Genomic DNA, 20,464 nt, shown 5'->3' with positions numbered 1-20,464 from the left:
TTGCTTGCAATGTGGGAGACCTGGGTTCCATCCCCATCCAGCTTTTACTAATATGTAGACTGGAAGAGAAATTTTCAAATAATGTTCTCACTGAATGAAAGGAGCTGCTAAAAAAAAAAAGCATGTTTTTCATGCATTTTTCTCTCAGTGTTTTACGCATTATTAGATTATTTTTTCAACACGTTTGGTTCAAGCACACTAGGCTAAAACCTTATACATTATTGAACAGTTAAACCATGTTTTCTAATCTAATAAACATGTACACAGTCTATTAGTTTAACCCACCAAAAGTTAATACTTTTGTCACTGTATAAAAATAAAAATAAATAAATAACTGAGATGTTCAAAATGTCAAATATCTAAAGACTGAAAAAAAGTCAGAATTGGTCCTTGATTACCTGATATGTTTATACTGCTGCATCTCTTTTTAAATAAAATTGAGAAGGCAATGGCACTCCACTCCAGTACTCTTGCTGGAAAACCCCATGGACGGAGGAGCCTGGTAGGCTGCAGTCCATGGGGTCGCTAGGAGTCAGACAACACTGAGCGACTTCACTTTCACTTTTCACTTTCATGCATTGGAGAAGGAAATGGCAACCCACTCCAGTGTTCTTGCCTGGAGAATCCCAGGGACGGTAGAGCCTGGTGGGAGGCCGTCTATGGGGTCACACAGAGTCGGACACGACTGAAGCGACTTAGCAGCAGCAGCAAATACAAGAAATAAAATTATAATATAAATTTAATTAGTTGATGATATACATTTCAACTTTTTTCATTTCAGTTCAGTTCAGTTCAGTCACTGTCATGTCCGACTCTTTACGACCCCATGAATCCCAGCACGCCAGGCCTCCCTGTCCATCACCAACTCCTAGAGTTCACTGAGACTCACATCCATCGAGTCTGTGATGCCATCCAGCCATCTCATCCTCTGTCATGACCTTCTCCTCCTGCCCCCAATACCTCCCAGCATCAGAGTCTTTTCCAATGAGTCAACTCTTCGCATGAGGTGGCCAAAGTACTGGAGTTTCAGCTTTAGCATCATTCCTTCCAAAGAAATCCCAGGGCTGATCTCCTTCAGAATGGACTGGTTGGATCTCCTTGCAGTCCAAGGGACTCTCAAGAGTCTTCTCCAACACCACAGTTCAAAAGCATCAATTCTTCGGTGTTCAGCCTTCTTCACAGTTTTTCATTTAAAAAAACATAAAGATGGGCAGCATTGAACTTAATAGAGTCAAGATAGAATCTTATAACTCTTTGGGGAGTGGTGGTGGTTTAGTTGCTAAGTCCTGTCCAACTCTTGCAACCCCATGGATTGTAGCCTGCCAGGCTCCTCTGTCCATGGTATTCTCCAGGCAAGAATACTGGAGTGGGCTGCCATATCCTTCTCCAGGGGATCTTCCCGTCCCAGGGATTGAACCCAGGTCTCCTGCACTGCAGGCAGATTCTTTACCAACTGAGCTATGAGGGAAGCCCTCTTTAGATTGATTAACTCTTTAGATTATATTAATTATAATTAATTAGTTATGTTAATTATAACTCTTGAGATTACTTCTAAAGTTGTTTACTTGAAGGGAGATTGTTTTTTACCAGATATCCGAATGTATTATAAAACAGTATACTGTTTGGACTTCCCTGGTGGTCCAGTGGCTAAGATTCTGCGCTCCCAATTGCAGGGGGCCCTGGTTTGATCCCTGGTCGGGGAACTAGATCCCAAGATGCTGCAACTAAGAGTTTGCATACTGCAACTAAAAATCTCACATGCTGTGACAAAGACTGAAAATCTCGAATGCCACAACTAAGACCAAGCACAACCAAATAAATAAATTAAAATATTTTTAAAAATAAAATTAAAAAATAAAACAGTATAGTGTTGGCATAGGAAAATAAATCAGTGGAATAGGATTTCAGAAAGCATGGAGATAAATCCAAGTTATAAGGAAATTTAATGCACAATAAAGGTAGCACAGCAAATTAGTAACACAAAAATGGATCATTCCATAAAAGGAACTGGGAACCAGATAACCATTGGAGAAAGAAAAATAATGTTGGATTTTACCATAGTCCTTACGTCAAGATAAATTCCAAATGGATCAAATATGTTAATATATTAAACAAACAAAACAAAAACCCATAAAGTACTAGAAGAAAAGAAGGGTGAATATTTTTATCATGTTAAAATGGGGAAGGTCTCTTTAAACTTGACACAAACCCAGAAGCCATGAAAGCAAAATGCTTTTAAATACATTTTTTTAAAGTTAAATGCCAAAAAAAAAGTTAAATGCCTAAAATTTTACAGATAAAGGCAAATGTAAACAGGAAACTTGGAGAGATATTACCACACATGTGACAAAGCATTAATTTCCTGAATATAAAAAAAAGAAATCTATAAAAGTCATTAGAAAATGCAAAGGACGCAAACCAATATACAGAAAAAATATGCAAATGGCCAATAAATATAAGAACAACTCCATTTTGTGATAAAAGCAAATAAAATGAGATGCTTACTTATCAGCTATAGGAAAATATTAATAGACATGAAATGTAAAGTCCTATGTAAAAACAGTAATTAACATCACTTCCTATTTCATTTTGCTAAGTCCATGTTTTTGTTCTAAGTATTTAGAATGAAAAGTGAAAGTCACTCAGTCATATCCAACTCTTTGTGACTCTGTGGACTGTAGCCTGCTAGGCTTCTTGTCTGTGAAATTTTCCAGGCCAGAATACTGGAGTGGGTAGCTGTTCCCTTCTCCAGGGGATCTTCCTGACCCAGGGTTCAAACCCCAGGTCTCCCAAACTGCAGGTGGATTCTTTACCATCTGAGCCACCAGGGAACCCCAAGAATACATAGAATGGCTTTGTCTAATATATCAACTAGAGCAACTGCCTTTGGAAATGACTGGCCTAGAGCAGTTGTTTTTGAACTTTTTTATTCATCAGAATTCTCTGGAGGCCTGGTTAAAATAGAGTAACAAGCCCCACCCTGTAGTTTATAATTTAGTAAGTCTGGCGTGGAACCCAATAATTTGCATATCTAACAAATTCTCTGGTGATGCCGGTTTGGCTAGTCCAGGGACCACACTTTGAGAACCAATGGCCTAGAACACATTGAGTATTCGAAAATAAAGTAATACTGTATTGTAGAAAATTATATTGATGAGAAGAGACAAATAGGGAAATAAGTAATGACAAAACACTTTGGGTCTTTTATTTGAGTGCCTTTCTCCTTTTAAATTTACATCATTTAACTTATTCCTAAGCAACTAATCATACTGTTTAAACTAGATTTACCTTCTGAACTTTTTTGCATTTTTCTAATGTACCCATGCTTGACAGTTTCTTTTATTTGTGTTCCATTAAGTGTCTTGAGGAACTGAAATGTAGTATGTTAAATACTAGTAAATCCCATCAGAATCTTGGTATCTATCTTTATAAATTATTGTTTCTTTTAAAGAGGTTTTACTTCAAACCTTGACAGTTAAATTTTTCAGTTTTATATTTTAAAGGTAGGCTGGTAAATTAAACAGCAGTCTATATACATATGATAATTTTGTATATATTTTTTTAAATCTGCATTAGCCTAATAATATTCTTATATTTACTGTCTTTATCTTAGATGTAGCAAGATATTTCTAAACATCTCTTGGACTCTTAGATATTTTGAACTACTTTAGAGGTTTTCACAGAAAGCCATTGCTCTTATTTATGGTTTTTTAATGGCTACAATCGTGATATATCCTAGCTGTTCACAAAAATTGTAGAAAATTTTAAAATCCTCCTTCAGTTTACTTTTTCTAATATTAAAACAAGATTTTCCTGAAGTAATGGACATTTGTCTGTTGAGAATGATATTAACTGCCAGGTGAACCATTTAAAAAAAAAACTTAGAAGTGTCAGAAATTCCAGTTTTTCCCTATCTCCAAAAAGATATTTCATTCGGGTCAAATCTATTATGATTTTACATACATGGAGTATTACCGAGAAGTCCTGTCACCACCTGCAAATTAGCAAGAAGCATTTATTAAGCATTAGCACTAAAGATAATGGTGAGTTACTGTCCCCAGTAGGGTAGCAAAATTAGCAAATGAATTAATTAACCCTTGTTTACATTCTATTTTCAAAGCCAAGATTTTCAGTAAAGCTCTTGTCAAAGGTATTAGCTGAGCTTGGGTTTACAAACTAAAAGTGCAAGACCTGTGAAAGCCAAATGCTTTGTGGGCTGTAATCAGGGGAAAAAAACCTTCCTTAATTAACTTCAGGGATTAAAAGGTAAATAAAAAGATCATTTCAGGGCATACCAATTGTTCTTCCCAGATTTGAGTCTTAGCAGGTATTTGGGGATATACTAAGTAACTTAAGGGCCATGTGGCTAGTAACTGTGGAGAGAGGGCTAGAATTAAGTCAGAAGACAGAAATCACAGCCAAAGTTGACCCACCATTTACTAGTTCTGGAACCAGAGAATCCACCAGTTATTTTATTATTTCATTTCATGTTTATCTATTTACTGACTGGCTTATTTAAAAAGGGAATACAACTAGGAGAGCTATTTTAAGGATAATTTATGTAAAAATAGGGGCAAAGGGCCATATAGGTGTCTGATTTAAATATCTAATTTGTGCATTTTATAATTCAGAACTACTGGGATAGCTTTACAAATTAGCACATAACTGCCTAAATCTGCCTGACATTTAGCCAAAGGCACTGGATCTTTGATCTTTTCTAGTCTCATAGAACTCCAATCAAACTATAGGGGATACCTTTTCACTACCCACCTCCCTACCCCCCAGCCAAAAAAAAAAAAAATCACAGTTATCAACCCTAAATGTGATGGACCCAGATGCAGTTCATCCCTGCCCTCACTCTCCAAAGAGCCAGACCCTTTGTTGTCTCCCTCCCCACTCCCACCGGCTTCTGGGTGGGGGGGAGGCGGGGAGGGGGGAGTGGAAGGCCAGAACTGAGGGGTACCTGGGGAATGGATTTCTGGTTATCCCAGCACAAGGCTTGCTTATTCATTCATTCATTCAAAAGAATGAATCTATTAGATTGTATTATCTAGTTAAATCATATTTAATTCATTTTACCTTTGAATGTTTAGTAACATATTCTGTGTATTCTTCTAAACAGCATATATATAGCTATATAAGTACAGGCATAGCACACATACACACACAGAGACAGACATGCTGTATATGATACTGGCTGGTTTCCTATTTAAGCAAATTATAAATTGTTTGCTGACATCCATTTACTGACTCAAGAACAGAAGGAAACACCAACCCCAAACATGAAAATAACCAGGCCCCAATAACTACCTCCCTTAGCCAAGAGATTTGAATAATCATCTTGGTTTCTGAGAAAAACCGATAATAACTAGTGACGCTGTGAGGCGTCTTACATAGCAGCCATACCCCAAACCGCACACACATGCCTGATAATGTGCACTTACTCTGTGCCCCACCCTTTTCGTCGTGGGCTCCACTGAGTGGAAATCAGCCAGAGCTCACCCTGCTCTGTGGGCCTGTCTTTCCCTTGTCAGAGATCCAACCAAGCTAAGCCTGAATTTCAATCCTAGTGAAATATCTGAGGTCATTGCCTGAGCCAAAAATAAAAATGCAGCCAGGGAGGAACCCAACATGCACAGAGTAGAAGCATCTCGGTGACCTCAACCTGGAGCAGAGGCCTCTAGCGGCTCCCTGTGTGCAGCTAGAAGCTGGAAGGGCACAGACAAAGCCATCATCAGCCTGTCTCTAATTGGTTTCACATCATCAGCATTCCAGAACAGGAAACTCTCAGCAGCCAGAAATTCTTGCTTCTTTGCCATAGTATTCGAGAAGCAAGCCTTTTCCCCTGCACATATTTAGTTCTGTTAGTTTTGTCACAGGTGAGTTTTCTTGAATTTGATAGCTTGTAATAAGAACATCCTGTCTGTCCAATCTCTTGGCAATTGACTATTCAATTTCTAGGTTCTGGACCTCTCTTTCATTTGCTGTAGGCCAGTAAGCCAAGTTTTAGGGCTGTTTATAAGAAATCAACCCTGACTATTCATCAGGACTGATGCTGAAGCTGAAGCTCCAAACTTTAGCCCCTTGATGTGGAGAGCTGACTCATTGGAAAAGACCCTGATTCTGGGAAAGATTGAAGGCAAAAGGAGAAGGGGGCGGCTAAGGATGAGATGGTTAGATAGGATCACCGACTCAATGGACATGACTTTGAGTGACCAGGAGATAGTGGAGGACAAAGGAGCCTCTGCAGTCCGTGGGCTTGGAAAGAGTCAGACACGACTTAGCGACTGAACAATAGAGTCTTGTTTGATGATGCCTTTATTAAGACATAGAATGAGATTTCTGTTTCCTCTAGCTGGTGGAGATATTCCTCTGCCCCATTCCAAGGAAGGGAACCAGTTTGCGAGGGGCGCACCAATCATTAATGGTATTGACCCCTAGGGCTTCCGCAGACTCGAACCTTGAGTTCCTCCTTTCTAGTCACACATCCTCTGGCATACACTGTACTGATCGGCACCTGGTCCTCTCCAGTGTGGCTGTCCCAATGTTTAAAACACAAAAGTAAGTACTTCCATGCAGGCTGGTGAATGACTACTGCCTCTAGCCAGTCCTCACCCCCACAAAATAAAAACCCCGCAACATTGAACAATTCTGGGGATTTTTCTTGGGGAAAAAGGATGCTGATGAAGATTGGGAGAAAACTTAGAGAGAAGTCCTTAATGTTTAGTTGAAATTTTATTTGAAGGTCAACTCTCTTGGCCAAATTCCTGATGATCAGAGTTGTATGTACTAGTACATATCAGCTATTTCATCACTTGACTAATGAATGCAAATAACATTTAAAATCTCACTCTTCACTTTAAGGCTCATCTCATGTTAAGGCTCATTCATTCCCAGCTTGTCAGTTTGAGATTTTTCTGAGAAGGGACCAGCAGGGCTACATTCCCACTCATTCATCCACAGACTTGGGGCCACGGAAGTTTGGAAAGAAGAAGATAAAACCCAGAGTAGCTCTTTTTCCCCTGCACAAAATCTGCAGGTTGTAAGGAACCTTGCTGCTGCTAAGTTGCTTCAGTCGTGTCTGACTGTGCAACCCCATGGACTGCAGCCTACCAGGCTTCTCCGTCCATGGGATTCTCCAGGCAAGAACACTGGAGTGGGTTGTAAGGAACCTTAAATACCATCTAATCCAGCTTTCTCATAGCCTTCTGGGGAAAGTGAGGTTCTGAGATGAAGTAAGTTCTCCAAGATCCCAGTAATGCTAGGGACAGGATTTCAGGATTACTCTCTCTCACTGTGCTCTCCCTTCTGCAGTAAGTGGCCTCACTGATATTTTACTGGTCTCCTTTCCATTTCAGAAGTCACTGAAACTGAACTGCTTTACAATTAGGTAAAAGAGATTTATTTTATAGGGCAAATAGAAAAGTATTTAGTTTTGGTTCTCTAGATGGCTTAGATAGGGCTCAAAGAAGGAAGGAACACCACAGAGAAATACCTTGGAAGTTCTTGGCCAAAGAGGGGATAAATGTGGTGCAGGGTCAGTCACCAAGATGGCCTTTGGGGAGAATGGAAAAATCAAAGTGAGCTGATAGAAAGTTGAGGGTTGCTAGTCAATGCATGGACTTCCCTGGTAGCTCAGCTGGTAAAGAATCTGCCTGCAACACAGGAGACCCCAGTTCAATTCCTGGGTTGGGAAGTTCCCCTGGAAAAAGGATAGGCTACCCACTCCAGTATTCTTGCCTAGAGAATCACCATGGACAGAGGAGCCTGGCGGGCCACAGTCCAGGGGGTTGCAAAGAGTTGGACACGACTGTGAGTGACGGAGCACAGCACCGCACAGTCAATACACAGAATTGTGCCATGGGTGTGGACTTCTTAAATGATGGCCTAAACCAATTTTAGAAACCATAGGATGGTTAATGCTAAGTGAGTTTCAGCTATTTTAATCAAGTGATATATTAAAATATATATTTGTGAAAATGATGTGAATAAACACACTACACTGGACCTTATTGGTTAATTTGATTGTAAAGTGAAAGTAAAGTCACTCAGTCGTGTCCCCATGGACTGTAGCCTACCAGGCTCCATGGGATTCTCCAGGCAAGAGTACTGGAGTGGGTTGCCACTGTAAGCCCGCATGAAATACTTGCACATTCCACCTGGAGAGGGTGCTGTTTATGTACTCCCTGGGTACCCTCTCTATGATACCTTATCCAGATAGGTTGAGTCAACGGTTCTCAACCCAGAAGGTTTCCTACCCCTGCCTGCCCTCCACCCTACCCCAGGGACATTTGGCAGTGCGGAGGCATTGACGGGAAGAGCAGGGTTTGCCTCTAGCATCAGGTGGGCAGAGTCCAGAGATAATACTGAACATACTATAGTGCTCAGAAGGTGGTGGTGGTGTCTGTGCTCAGTCGTGTCCAGCTCTTTGCGACCCTGTGGACTGTAGCCCACCAAGCTCCTCTGTCCGTGGTATTTCCCAGGCAAAAATACTGGAGTGGCTTGCCATTTGCTCCTCCAGGGGATCTTTCAACCCAGGGTTCAAATCCATGTCTCTTGCATCTCCTAAACTGGCAGACAGATTCTTTACCACTAGCGCCACCTGGGAAGCCCACAGTGCTCAGAATAACACAACAAAGAACTATAAGTCCCAAACATCACTAGTGCCAAGGTTGAGATCCCTGGATTAAGTGAAGCAGTGAATGCTTTCAAGAAAAAAATAGGAAAATCTATTGCATGGCCCAGGTTATAGCAAGTATATGTCTATGCAGTCACATCCTCCATGACACGACACTGGAAAGGGAGGCTACACGATCTTTGTTCTCCAGGGGCCACAGCAGAATCCAAAACGCTGCTGACTGCTGGACTGGATGACTCAGAAATGAAGATGCTGGCTTTCATTTGATATATCACTGAGGAATGCCAAAGGGACGTTGCTCTTTCATTATCTGTAGCAATTTTCTGCCCAGACAAATACATTGGTAGCTTTGCCTTATATAAAAGACATGTTCCTTAAAAGTTATGTTTAATTGTATTTTGTATTTTTAATACAGTTAAGAAATTCAGTAAAAACTAAGGGGTCAGTGAATCTTTTTAGCGTGAAAGGTTCTTTTTAGTAAAGTCCTATTCTCAAAGAAAAGAATACCTATAATTAATACCTATATATTGCATTTTTAATGTAAATAAACGTTACATTTAATGTAAATAAACACTGCATACTACATTTTTACTACAGAGCTCATAACTCTTACGTGAGAGTATCTCTTCCTCCTTCCTTCTCCTGCCCTTGTTCCTTTTCTGTAAAGGGAGGATTGGGGGGGTGGAATTTAACAGTACAATCTCTGAATTTGGGAACGTCATTGAAAAGTCTATCCACTTAAACCGGTCAAAAGATGCCTGCTGGGTTACAGATTGTTAAAAATAAATAGGACTTGGTTCTATTTTGAAATCATTCATTTTTTTATCTTACACTTTTTTTATTTTCCAGTTAGTGACCTTTGGCTAGAAAGAGCAGGTGTCCCTCCATCACCCCATGGGTGTTTGTTGCACCAGAAATATCTGATAAGACTCAAACCTCTCCACTCACAGTGGCGTGGGAGAGGGGTATCAGCAGAGACAGGGAGTGGTACTGAAGGAAACCAGCGGTTGTCTCCTTATCAGTCATTCCCTAGGGTAACATCCCTAGGTGTGTAAGTCACTAACTCAGCAGGATCAAGGAGGCAGGAAGGAGGAAATTTATTAAAGTTATCATTCATCTCCCTTCAGTAGTAGGAGGTTACAGAGGTGTGACCCACTGAGGACAAGGCCACCAGGGAGGAGCCAGCCAGACAAGAGAGGCCCAAGGACACCTGCATTTGCCCTTCATTCCCCACCTGCACTCTTCCTGGGAAGGAGGGAGGGGTTGAGGCCAGAGAGATGATAATGATGCCCTCACCCTGGCAGCCCGGCAGCTCCAGGCAAGAAGGCAGGTGCCAGTGTCACCATGGGAGCTGGTGTGCCCCTTCGCTTGCTCCTCGAACCACTTGCCATGTGACCGGCCCTTCCACATACATCCACCCGTTTTCGTCTGAGAACCCCACTGACTAGGAAGGAAGTCATTGTGAGTACCAAGAATATAAATTCCATGCCCAAGGTCACTCAAAGAGAGATTAGAGATTTGGACATAAGGATTCTAACTTGAAGCCCCACATGTCCTTCTGTGATCACGCACTACTCTCACTTAGATAAGCAGCTCTCGGGTACAAGCCTTGGCTGGGCTACCAGAAGTCCTGGGTTCTAGTCTCTGCTCTGGCTTTCACTCGCTGTGTCCTCGTGAGACAACTACTACCCCTCTTAGAACCTCAGGTTTCCTCTCTCTGAAATGACGGGGTTGATCAGAGTGCCCTCAGGTCACCACGGTGGCATAGGTGAAATCAGGCTGAAATGAAGACTTGCAGGAAGGCAGCAAGTAGCTGCTGACACTGGAAGAAGCCATCTCAGCTGTGTTATTAAGTGTTAACCAGGTGCCAGGAACTGTGCAAACGCTGTATCTGTGATCTCATTTGAGCCACACAGCACCAGACGAGGTACATGTTAATGGAAACCCAACTTAGCAGATAAGGAAATTGAAGCTCAGGGAAGTGAAGTAACTTCCTCAAGGTCACTGTCTTAGTCAGCTTTGGCTGTTATAGAGAATACCACAGACTGGATTTATTTCTTACAGTGCTGGCAGCTGGAAGTCCCAGGTCAGGGTTCAGCAGGGCTTGGTTTCTGGCCAGAGCTCTCTTCCTGGTTTGCAGACGGCTGCCTTCCTGCCTCAGTCCTTACATAGCCTCTCCTCCAAGTACAGACGGGAAGAGAAGGGGCTCTCTGTTGTCCTTCTTGTTGTTGTTCAGTCACCCAGTCATGTCTGACTCTTTGTGACCCCATGGCCTGCAGCATGCCAGTCCTCCCTGTCCCTCACCATCTCCCGGAGTTGCCCAAGTTCATGTTTATCACATCGGTGATGCCATCTAGCCATCTCATCCTCTGACAGCCTCTTCTCCTCTGCCCTCAATCTTTCCCAGCATCAGGGACTTTTCCAGTGAGTCATCTGTTTGCATCAGATGACCAAAATACTGGAGCTTCAGCTTCAGCATCAGTCCTTCCAGTGAGTATTTAGGGTTGATTTCCATTGACTGGTTTGATCTCCTTGCTATCCAAGGGATTTTCAGGCGTCTTCTGCAGCACAACAGTTCAAAGGCATCAATTCTTTGGCCTTCTGCCTTCTTTACAGTCTAGCTCTCACAGCTGTATGTGACCACTGGGAAGACCATAACCTTGACTCTATGACCTTTGTTGGCAGTGATGTCTCTGCTTTTCAGCACCCTGTCTAGGTTTGTCATCACTTTCCTGCCAAGAAGCAGTTCATGGCTAAGGTCACCATCCACAGTGATTTTAGAGCTCAAAGAAGGAAATCTGTCACTACTTCCACCATTTCCCCCTCTATTTGCCATGAAGTAATGGGGCCGGATGCCATGATCTTAGTTTTTTTAATATTTAGTCTTAAGCTGGCTCTTTCACTCTCACTGTTCACCCTCAAGAGGCTCTTTTAGTTCCTCTTTAGTTCTCTTCTTATGAAGACACAAATCATATCAGATCAGGATGCATCTTTATGATTCCAGTGAAGCTAAATTACTTCCTAGGACCCCATCTCCAAATACAGATACATTGGAGGTTGAGGCATCAGCATAGGCATTTGGGGGGCACACAGTTCCATCCATGGCAGTCCTATAGGCAGAATGTGATTTGAAGATAGATTGGCATTAGGCCGTCTCACCCTGCCTGCTCTACTTAACCACAGCTATGCAGTATTTAGACCAGATAGCTGAGCTGGAGGTAGAGACCACTGGGTACAGTGAAGCTTCTGTCTTTTAATCTGTAGATACAGATAGATACAGATTTATCGGATTTAAGATAGATACAGATACAGATTTAAGCTGGTAGATACAGCCCCTCCCCACACACTAGTGCCTCTCACTCTAAGTCCCTGCCTTCTTTCCTGGGTACCAGGGTGGGTGGGAAGATCCTCCTTTGACCAAACTCTGAATCCTGAGCCAATAGCAGGCCAGGGAGTGGTGCTCCAAAGACCATCTCACAGCCAGGTCTGAAACTGAAAGAAAAGTAGGAGGCATAAGGCTGAGCCCTGAGGACTGGCTCCTTCACAGCCATCATTGAACCTGCATGGACACTGCCTATGGAGCAAAATCACACAGGCCCGGTTCCCTGGGCTCCCGGGATGAGGTCCTAGGTTGTCACTCACGTGAGGAAGGATGAGAACTTAATCCTCACTGGCAAGCCACCCAATGGAGCAGCTATAGTTGTGCTTGTCAGTTGAAAGTGAGAAAACTGTTACTCAGTCACGTCTGACTCTTTGCAACCTCATGGACTGTAGCCCGCCAGGCTCCTCTGTCCATGGAATTCTCCAGGCAAGAATACTGGAGTGGGTAGCCATGCCCTCCTCCAGGGGATCTTCCTGACCCAGGGATTGAACCCAGGTCTCCTGCATTGCAGGCATCTTTACCATCTAAGCCACTAGGGAAGCTTGTCAGTTACTCATTATTAAAGGCTTTGCAGTAAAAACAAGCCATTTAGACTCCTACAGGCTTCCACCAAGCCAAACAACATCATCCACCTGGAATGTCTCCTCTCTATAAATTACAGCATTTGTGTGTTTTTTGTTTTTCTTAAAAAACAAGATCTCTCCCCCACTCTCTCATGCTTTACTGTTCCCACGTGTTATGAAGCTAGATATAGAAAGGTTTGAGGGAGTTTCTAATTTAAAAAAACAAAACTCAAAAGAGCAACAGACCACAGTCTATCATTCAGAAATTGAAAATATGCCATTTTGACCCTTTCCAAAGTGTCAGATAAAGGTAGGGGGTGACAGGGAACCAACCGCTTGGCTTTTGTTAGCGGAAGTGAGGAGCCACATTTTCACAGCTGTGACACAGGGGCTGTCACTGGTGTTGGGAGTGTTTTCAGTTGGCAGGGCACTCCACTCTTATTTTGTCACTTCACCCTAGAGTCACTATCCCCACTTCTTTCTCAGTCGAGCTAACACATGGAGCTTCTAGAGCTCTGTCAATTGTAACCATGATCACAAAATTGCTAACTGACTGCTGACTCCCCTTCACCCAGAAAACATAAGCCTGTCCCCAGGTAGTTCCAATCAGAAAAAAAAAAAAAAAAACCACATGTTTTTCAAATGAAATTCAACTTTGAGTCTTTTGGAAAAGGAAAGAACCCACTTCTATGAGTCACATCTCTTTGAGGGGTCAGGAATAAAAGGCTGTGACCTGAGCTGTGCAGAGGTCTGGACTTCCAGCCTCCTGCCCTGCTCACTTCAACCTTACTCATCATCTCCGTGGTTGGCTCTTGCAGGTGTGAAAGCTGTGGAGCTGTTTTCCACGCTGAATGCAAAGAGAAGTCTGTCCCCTGCCCGCGATGTGTCCGCCGAGAGCTGCAGATGAAGCAGAAGTCTTTCTGGCGGAGGTTGAACATGGACGAGAGCCTGGAGGAGGCTTGCAACATGTTTGAGCTGTCCTACCAGAACACCTGACTCAGCAGGAGTCCAAGGCCGGGCGGTGACCTCTCAACCATCCATCAGACCCAGTGGCTTCCAAACTAGACAGTTAGACCCCTCTGGGGGAAGTTAATGTCTCATCCTCAGCTAGATATATATATTTATAAATGTACACGCACACATACCTATACGTCCTGTACGTATGTTCAGTATAAGTCATTGTCTTAAAGGTCCGTGGAGCTTTGTGGCTCAAGAGGTTACCAATAGTGGGATTACACTTAGCCATGAATTTCAGCTGCTTTGCCCCCCAAGCCAAACATGGTTTACACACAAGGCTCTATAGTTCAGACATTGTGGGCTCTCAGGAGCCATTTATTACACAAGACATAGGAGAAAGCATTTTCTCCAGAAGAGTGCTTTGAGTTATTTTTGTGTTATTTATTTTTAGCCTTCACAGAGGATGAGGTAAATGAGGCAAGCACCCATCATCAAGTTTCATAAGAAAAGCTTCAAAACACAGCAGTGACTCCTGGATCCTTCCAGGAGCCCACGTCCCGGCTCTCACCTCCGTGTCTTCGCAAAGGCTGGGATCCCCTAAGCTGAGTTAAACAGCTTGGAAATCAGGAGTGCAGGCTCCCTCTGACAGAAAGCGTGTGTCCTTAATTTATTAGAGGAGCTAAATTGTTCTGAAGTTAATCTCAGAAAGCACTTTTTCCTGACAAGAGACCTCAGTAACCTACATGTTGTCCATCTGTTTGCTGGTACGAATCCCAACACCCGCCCAGAGACGTGACCATATTTGCCAGGCTGGAAATATGGCTCTGAAGAGCAGTTTTCCAGGAGTTCCATGGGTGACAGGATGATGTTTGTTTTTTTTTTAATGGTGCTGGCTGGAGGAAATTGCTTAGGATTGTTAAATACATCAGTTTGTAGACCAGGAGGTCGGGTGTAGAGTCCACACATTCCAAGAGAGGATCTGCAGTTTTCTTTTCACAGAATCCTGTGTAGGGAGTTCCCACCTATTCATTACACTTTATTTATTTTTATTGTTCTTCATTGCCCTTTCACTCCGACCTTTCATTTGTCAATGTCACCACATCTGCTTTCATACTTTCTTAATTGTTTTGAAAAATCAGAGCACCTTGGAACTTCACAGTACCAACTTTAGACTATGAAGAAAATACCAAACTGACAAATATAATTAAGGAATTAAATCTAATATTATTTAACTATACATATATACATGCACATGCATCATTGCCCCCGTGAAGTGAGATGCAAAGTGCTAAGCTAATAAGGAATGAGAATGAGAATGAGTTGCTTAGGCACTTGGCAGGGGGGTATTCTCCCTCTGCAGCACCCTCTTAGCACAGTGGCCACGGTGACCAAAATGGCAGATAGCTTGGCACCAGGAAGCATGGCTCCCATTCCTTCCACCTTAACTCTTTCCAGAACCAAAAAATAAGCTTATATTTAAGCAATTCTCAGTAGGTTATATGAGAAGATTCTTACCGTTCCTCTAAGCAGATGCCTTCAAAGCCTCCATGGTTTAGTAGCTACACTCCTAGCAGGACCTAGAGAACCAGTGTTCACACAGCCCATGCGACATTTAACCCCACTGCTCCTTTTCCCACACCTGGCTCCCTCTGATCCCAGCTCATGATGCTTCTGTTCATTTGGAGATGTGACATTTCAGACTCACTTCTGTGCAGACCGTTGGGTATGAGCATTTCACCTCTCAACCCACACCCATTCCTTTGGCCCCAGACCACACATTTCAATGTTAATAGCTCAGCACCACTCATGCATTTATCTTCTGATTATACAGTAGCTGTAGCCAAGGCATGAAAAATTATTAAAAGGCCGGGGCCCCATTCATGAGACGCCTTACGGTGCCTTTTACTTTTAGAAAAACAAGTTGACTCCCTCTCCCCGCCCCACCCCACTCTATAGAAACTGTTACACACAAAAGAAAAAGGGTGGAAAATCTCAAACAAGCGCTTGGCAAACAGGCAAACAAATTTGATCATCTCCCCTTTCCTCTTCCCCTTCGTGAAATACAGTATTTATATATTCCAGCCTCAGAGAAGATAGCAAAACGTGTTCTTTCACAAGAGAATTACAGACCCACTTATTATAAAACAGATGTGCTCCGACGGCAAAGTGCCTTCTCCCTCCGCCCCCAGCTCCCTGTCACTGTAGCTTACTTCTGCCTTCGCCGTAATTAATGTATCTGTGACTCCAACTGTCAGCAAGGCCATCCCTAGCACACTGCAATTGGAGACCCAGAGTACAGGGCCATCTCCTCCCTTCTAGCACGTTGGCTGCATGTACAGAATTTCCTGTCCTGTCTCACAGGCCCCAGGGTCAGACCCACCGAGAGTCCGCTTGATACTCTGGGTCTGTGCTCCCAAGGTCTTGGCTTTTACCAGGGTTGCTTCGAGGCCCAGCAGAATAGTGGCAATCCCTGTGAACCTCTAAGGAGAACTTCCTACCCACATTGTTGCTTATTTTCTAAAGGGAAAAAAAATGATAAATGTGCTATCACCATCAGCTACCAGAGCTGGAAGCATACCCCAGCAGCCCATTTCCCTCCTCTTTGTGGAGCCCCGACAGCCTGGCCGGTGCCAGCCACAGGCCTGCATGACACACTCAGCCACCAACCCCCAAACATGAACGGACAGGGCAGAGCTGGCTTAGCAGTTGGGTCTGCCACAAAAATTCAAAGTTGCTGTTTTCAACCCAGGATACCTTAGCGCACACCTGAACGCCCTTACTGTTTTCGACCCTAACAAATTACTTGGTGCACTGTAGGTAATTGTTCCACTACTTAGAAACTGTCGAAACGAAAGCAAATCTGTGGATTACCACCTCCTTAAGACTTAAGCTAATACCTGCTTTCCCTCATGGTCCATTTTTCATCCCATATTAAATATCTTGTACATAAAGCCCAGGAGAAAATGGCCCATTAATCTCCTAGGGCTGGCAGCCAACTTCAGGGAACCTCTTTTCTCTTGAAAGGCCCCTTCCCTGGTGTATCACTTGAGGAAATCCCTCCTCACCGTGCCAGAAACTCGATTGTGGGACAGTCCAAGTCTGGTGAAATGCTGGCATCTCACCCTGCAGTAAAAAAGCCGGTTCCTAAAATAGACCTCAGTTTGCACCGCAGCAGGAAGGCCGCAAAGTACTTAAAAAGCAGTCAACTGGGATGGGAGTCATGTTCTTTCCAGGGTGGCTCTTCAAGTTGAAAGCTCTGTATGTGAAAGCCACATAAAACTCCCATCTTCCCCCTTTGCCTCATTGCCTTTTCAGGGGACTGTATTATGGTCGTCTTCATGATCATTGTGCTTAAGAGTAATCTCTCTAGGAGCTTTAATATTTGATGAGCTGAGAAGGCAATCGCTTTTGGATTCTTCCAGACTAGGCCTCCACCAAGAAGGGAATATTGCTAGGACTTGGGATTTGTGGTTTCTAGCCAACCCAGTGGTGTCCTTCAGACCCCTGCTGAGGGACTGTGCCTGGCTTCCTTCTGGCTGCACGGAGGCCACCTTTGCTAAGCTGCAGTGAGTCCCCTTGCGTGGGGTCCAGCGTCTGTTTTTGTCTGTGCATCTGTACACACTGCACACCGACACTGGATAGTTTCTTCCCATGCCTTCTCGAAAAGGCATGACTTCCAAACCTGTGGCTTTGTCTCTACCCATGAGCCAGAAAGGGCCACACGTAAATCGTTGCATCAGGGTAGGACTTGTGTGAAGCTGCACTGAGCATTTTCTGCAAATAGAGGCATGATCTGAGGAAGCCAAGATACACTCTGCTCCTAATTTAGGGTTAAGCCAACGCTGCTGTTGCTGTGTGGGGGCAGTGTTCCTCACCTCCACTGACAGGCTGCTCTTGACTGAAGTAACTAGACTGTGAAGTAAATCTTCAGCTCCTGATTCTAATACTGCCTGGAGTCAACACAAGGTGATTTTCTTTTTTATTTTTTTTACTTCTCCCAGTAAAGAGAGGTAAGTGCAGTTCCCCCGCCCCCTTATTTGCTTGAGGTTCCTGTCTCACTACTTTTCTTGCTCTAAGACAATGTGAGAAAAGTAGAGAGTTGGGGCAAAACTGAAAGAAGTGAACGTGCCCTCGTTGGCCTGAACTGAGTTGTTGGAACCACTCTCTGTTTTCCCTTCCCTGGTCCTTGCCAACACCTGGGCATTAACAACAGTTCCGAGTGTTGTGTCTAGTAGAACTCACTGCCCTACTTCACTACTTGAACCCAGTGACAGGTGAACAAGCCCTGCTCAGCTCATTTAAACAGACAAATGGGATTTCTATCATGGGGAACAGTGTTTCAACAGTGAAGTACCAGTACCCCAATCCATTGTCAAAAGTCATTGACAAAAGTCAAGAGAAAAGTGTGGAACACCATCTCAAGCACACCCACAGTTGTCAGGGCTTTTATTCTAAATGGGCTCCAAGGGATCATGCAATAGAGCCCTTTCCTCCTGCAGTGGCCTCCAAGGTGATGGAAGGCACTGTTAACCCTGAGTGAAGAGACAGCTGCTGTTTTGTTTGGATTTTCCCTGTAGAGAGAGACGCCATCTTGTTAGGAAGGTCTGCAGTGAAGCCAGTTGTTACCCAGGTAGAAGATTCAGGCGCTTATGGCAACTCTTAGCACAATAAGATACCCTCCTAGGCCGCTGAGCTGCAGACCAGCCTCTCTTCCCTTCCCTTGACCTTCCTTGCCGCAGTCCTGAGCCCAGATTCAGGCCTGGTAAACTGGCTGGTGGACCTCTGCGGCTCGTGGCCCCTCACACTGACCATCGTATTCATGTCTTTTTCCCCGTAGGAGTGCCTTACAGTACTGCCTCGTGCTTCTAGTCTAGACTAGCAGACCCACTTGAAGCCTGCAGGGTCCTTTGCCTCAATATGGATCACCTTGCTTCTTCCCTGCTGGCTGCTCTCGACCCAGGCACGCTCGGAGCCCACATGTTCCATGCACATGTCAGACCTTTCACCTTCATTTAACCTGGTGCCTTAACCTCATGAGTACAAGGGTTCCTGTTGGAAGCACATTGTCAGAGCAGACTAGTGGAAACACTCCTTGGCGCCATTGACACCCAGGAAACACAAAAATACAACCATATAATGTTTTGACTCTGTTTTATGCTGTTTCTCAAATTACTCCTTTTGTTTGCTTGCTTGCTTTTCATGAACCAAACTCAGGGGAATGTCATGATGTCAAGGCCAATGGGTAGAGAAATTAAACTGGTTATTCAGATTCCAATCTGTAAAGTCAGTGAATTTAGCCTTTTTCAGGTGAAAAAAATTACACAAACATAAGGATTTTCTTTTCCTTTACTGTATAAAGGGTTTCTTTTATTTTGCCACCTGTCTTCCAAGTGGGAAATGAGAGGCCTCTTGGATGGATTGTGGTGAAGGCATTTCTACGTGGCGTGGGCAGTCCAGCAAGCTATTACATTAGGCTTTCACCACCAGAGGCTTAGGTTCTGATTTGGTCACCTCTCAGGATCCTATTGTGAATAGCCTATCCTAGAACATTCAAGGGGGGAAAAAAATCTATCTTTAGAGAACAGTAAAAAGAGAGGAAATGTGTAGGTTGCAAATGAAGAGTATCGAACGTGGGGTGCGGAAGTCTTTGCACAACTTGTTCTTAACGCTCCTGGGTCAGATAGATGTCATTTTCCCTTATTTCTGTTCATGCTGTACAGAACTGTCTAAAACTTGGGGCTTGGGCTATTACTCTGTCACTCTGTGTTGAGCTATTTGTAATATCTACTGTAACTTATATATGTATTGTTTCTTCTTCTGGATTTGATTGCCTTTTGTTTGGGCATAAGTTATCCATAGTTTTGTTTACATCATTTTTTAAAATATCAATAACTGTAATAATAAAAAAAAGAAACTGTGTTGTGGATAAGACCCCTAGTTTTTACAGTCATCTGTCATATAATTTAAGTGCACCAGTTCCTGATGTATAAAGTTATCTCTCTCCCAATAAACAATGCAGAAAGTACTTTCTCCTCTCATAACAACTCTATTCAAATGCTGTTTTTGCAGGGGTGGTAAAAGCCCAAGATGAGCGCTGGATGTTAATTCAAAGTCAAGATGTAAACTTTATTGAAAGTGAGCTATTGGGACCTTGAAATAGTTGTTAAGATTTTTACTTTTTTTTTTTTTTTTTTAACTGTAGTTGGTTTACAATGTCAGTTTCAGGTATACAGCAAAATGATTCAGCTATATAGATATATAAAATAGCTCTTAATATTAATCTTATAGACTTCGTTTTTTCCTGATTTCTTCAACCTCAATATTCTCATCAGCCCTTCCTATGCTTATGAAAAATATAGTGAAACTTTGAAAAAATTGCAAATGTGGTGGTCTAGGCCTCATGGGCAGAAACAGACCATGATTTTTTTCTCATCTGAGACAAACCCACCCCAGCTCCCACACGGAGCATCTATCCCAGCTTTTCCCCAAGCTTTCATCACCACTGCACTCTCCAAATTAGAGGAGCAAGTGCCAGATGGTAGGCAAGGCCACTGGTCATTCCCAAAGACCATGAAGACCATACTCTGAGAGCATAGAGTGAAAGTAGAGGGGACTTGTCTCTGTGAGGACAGCAGCCCTCTGGGAGCCGAGAGGTGATGGAAAATATCTACATGACCTTCCCCAGGGCTGGCCCTCATGGCCACAAAAAAGACCATGGGCACAACTGTCCACTCGGAAACTTTCAAACGCCCCATTGAAATTCACCTACTCAAAGACATTGAAGAGACCAGAAAAGGTGCTTCTGGTTAAACATTTACCACAGGTGGACTCTGAGCCTCACTCTCTAGGACACACCTAAACAAGTTCATGCCCAGCTCCCCCTCCTCCACCCCCAGGAAAGCCACTGGAGCTCATGCCCATTCC

The 20,464-nt window shown here is 43.4% G+C and overlaps 1 protein-coding gene and 1 long non-coding RNA gene across 2 annotated transcripts in view; one reads left to right on the top strand and one right to left on the bottom strand.

The window, feature by feature from the left end:
- The window catches only part of PLEKHM3 (pleckstrin homology domain containing M3), a 226,327-nt gene extending 206,592 nt beyond the window's left edge, over positions 1-19,735 (top strand). Inside the window, exon 8 of the mRNA XM_055573295.1 lies at positions 13,402-19,735. Coding sequence (XP_055429270.1) covers positions 13,402-13,579 — 178 coding nt within the window. The 3' untranslated portion in view covers positions 13,580-19,735. The remainder of the gene's footprint in view (positions 1-13,401) is intronic.
- LOC129646705 (uncharacterized) overlaps positions 1-20,464 on the bottom strand; it is a 54,330-nt gene that overhangs the window by 14,504 nt on the left and 19,362 nt on the right. The gene's annotated exons all lie outside the window — the stretch shown is intronic.

The sequence above is a fragment of the Bubalus kerabau genome, chromosome 3 (genome assembly GCF_029407905.1).
Source record: "Bubalus kerabau isolate K-KA32 ecotype Philippines breed swamp buffalo chromosome 3, PCC_UOA_SB_1v2, whole genome shotgun sequence".
NCBI classification, from domain to species: Eukaryota; Metazoa; Chordata; class Mammalia; order Artiodactyla; family Bovidae; genus Bubalus; species Bubalus kerabau.
This window is presented reverse-complemented; position numbering and strand designations above follow the sequence as displayed.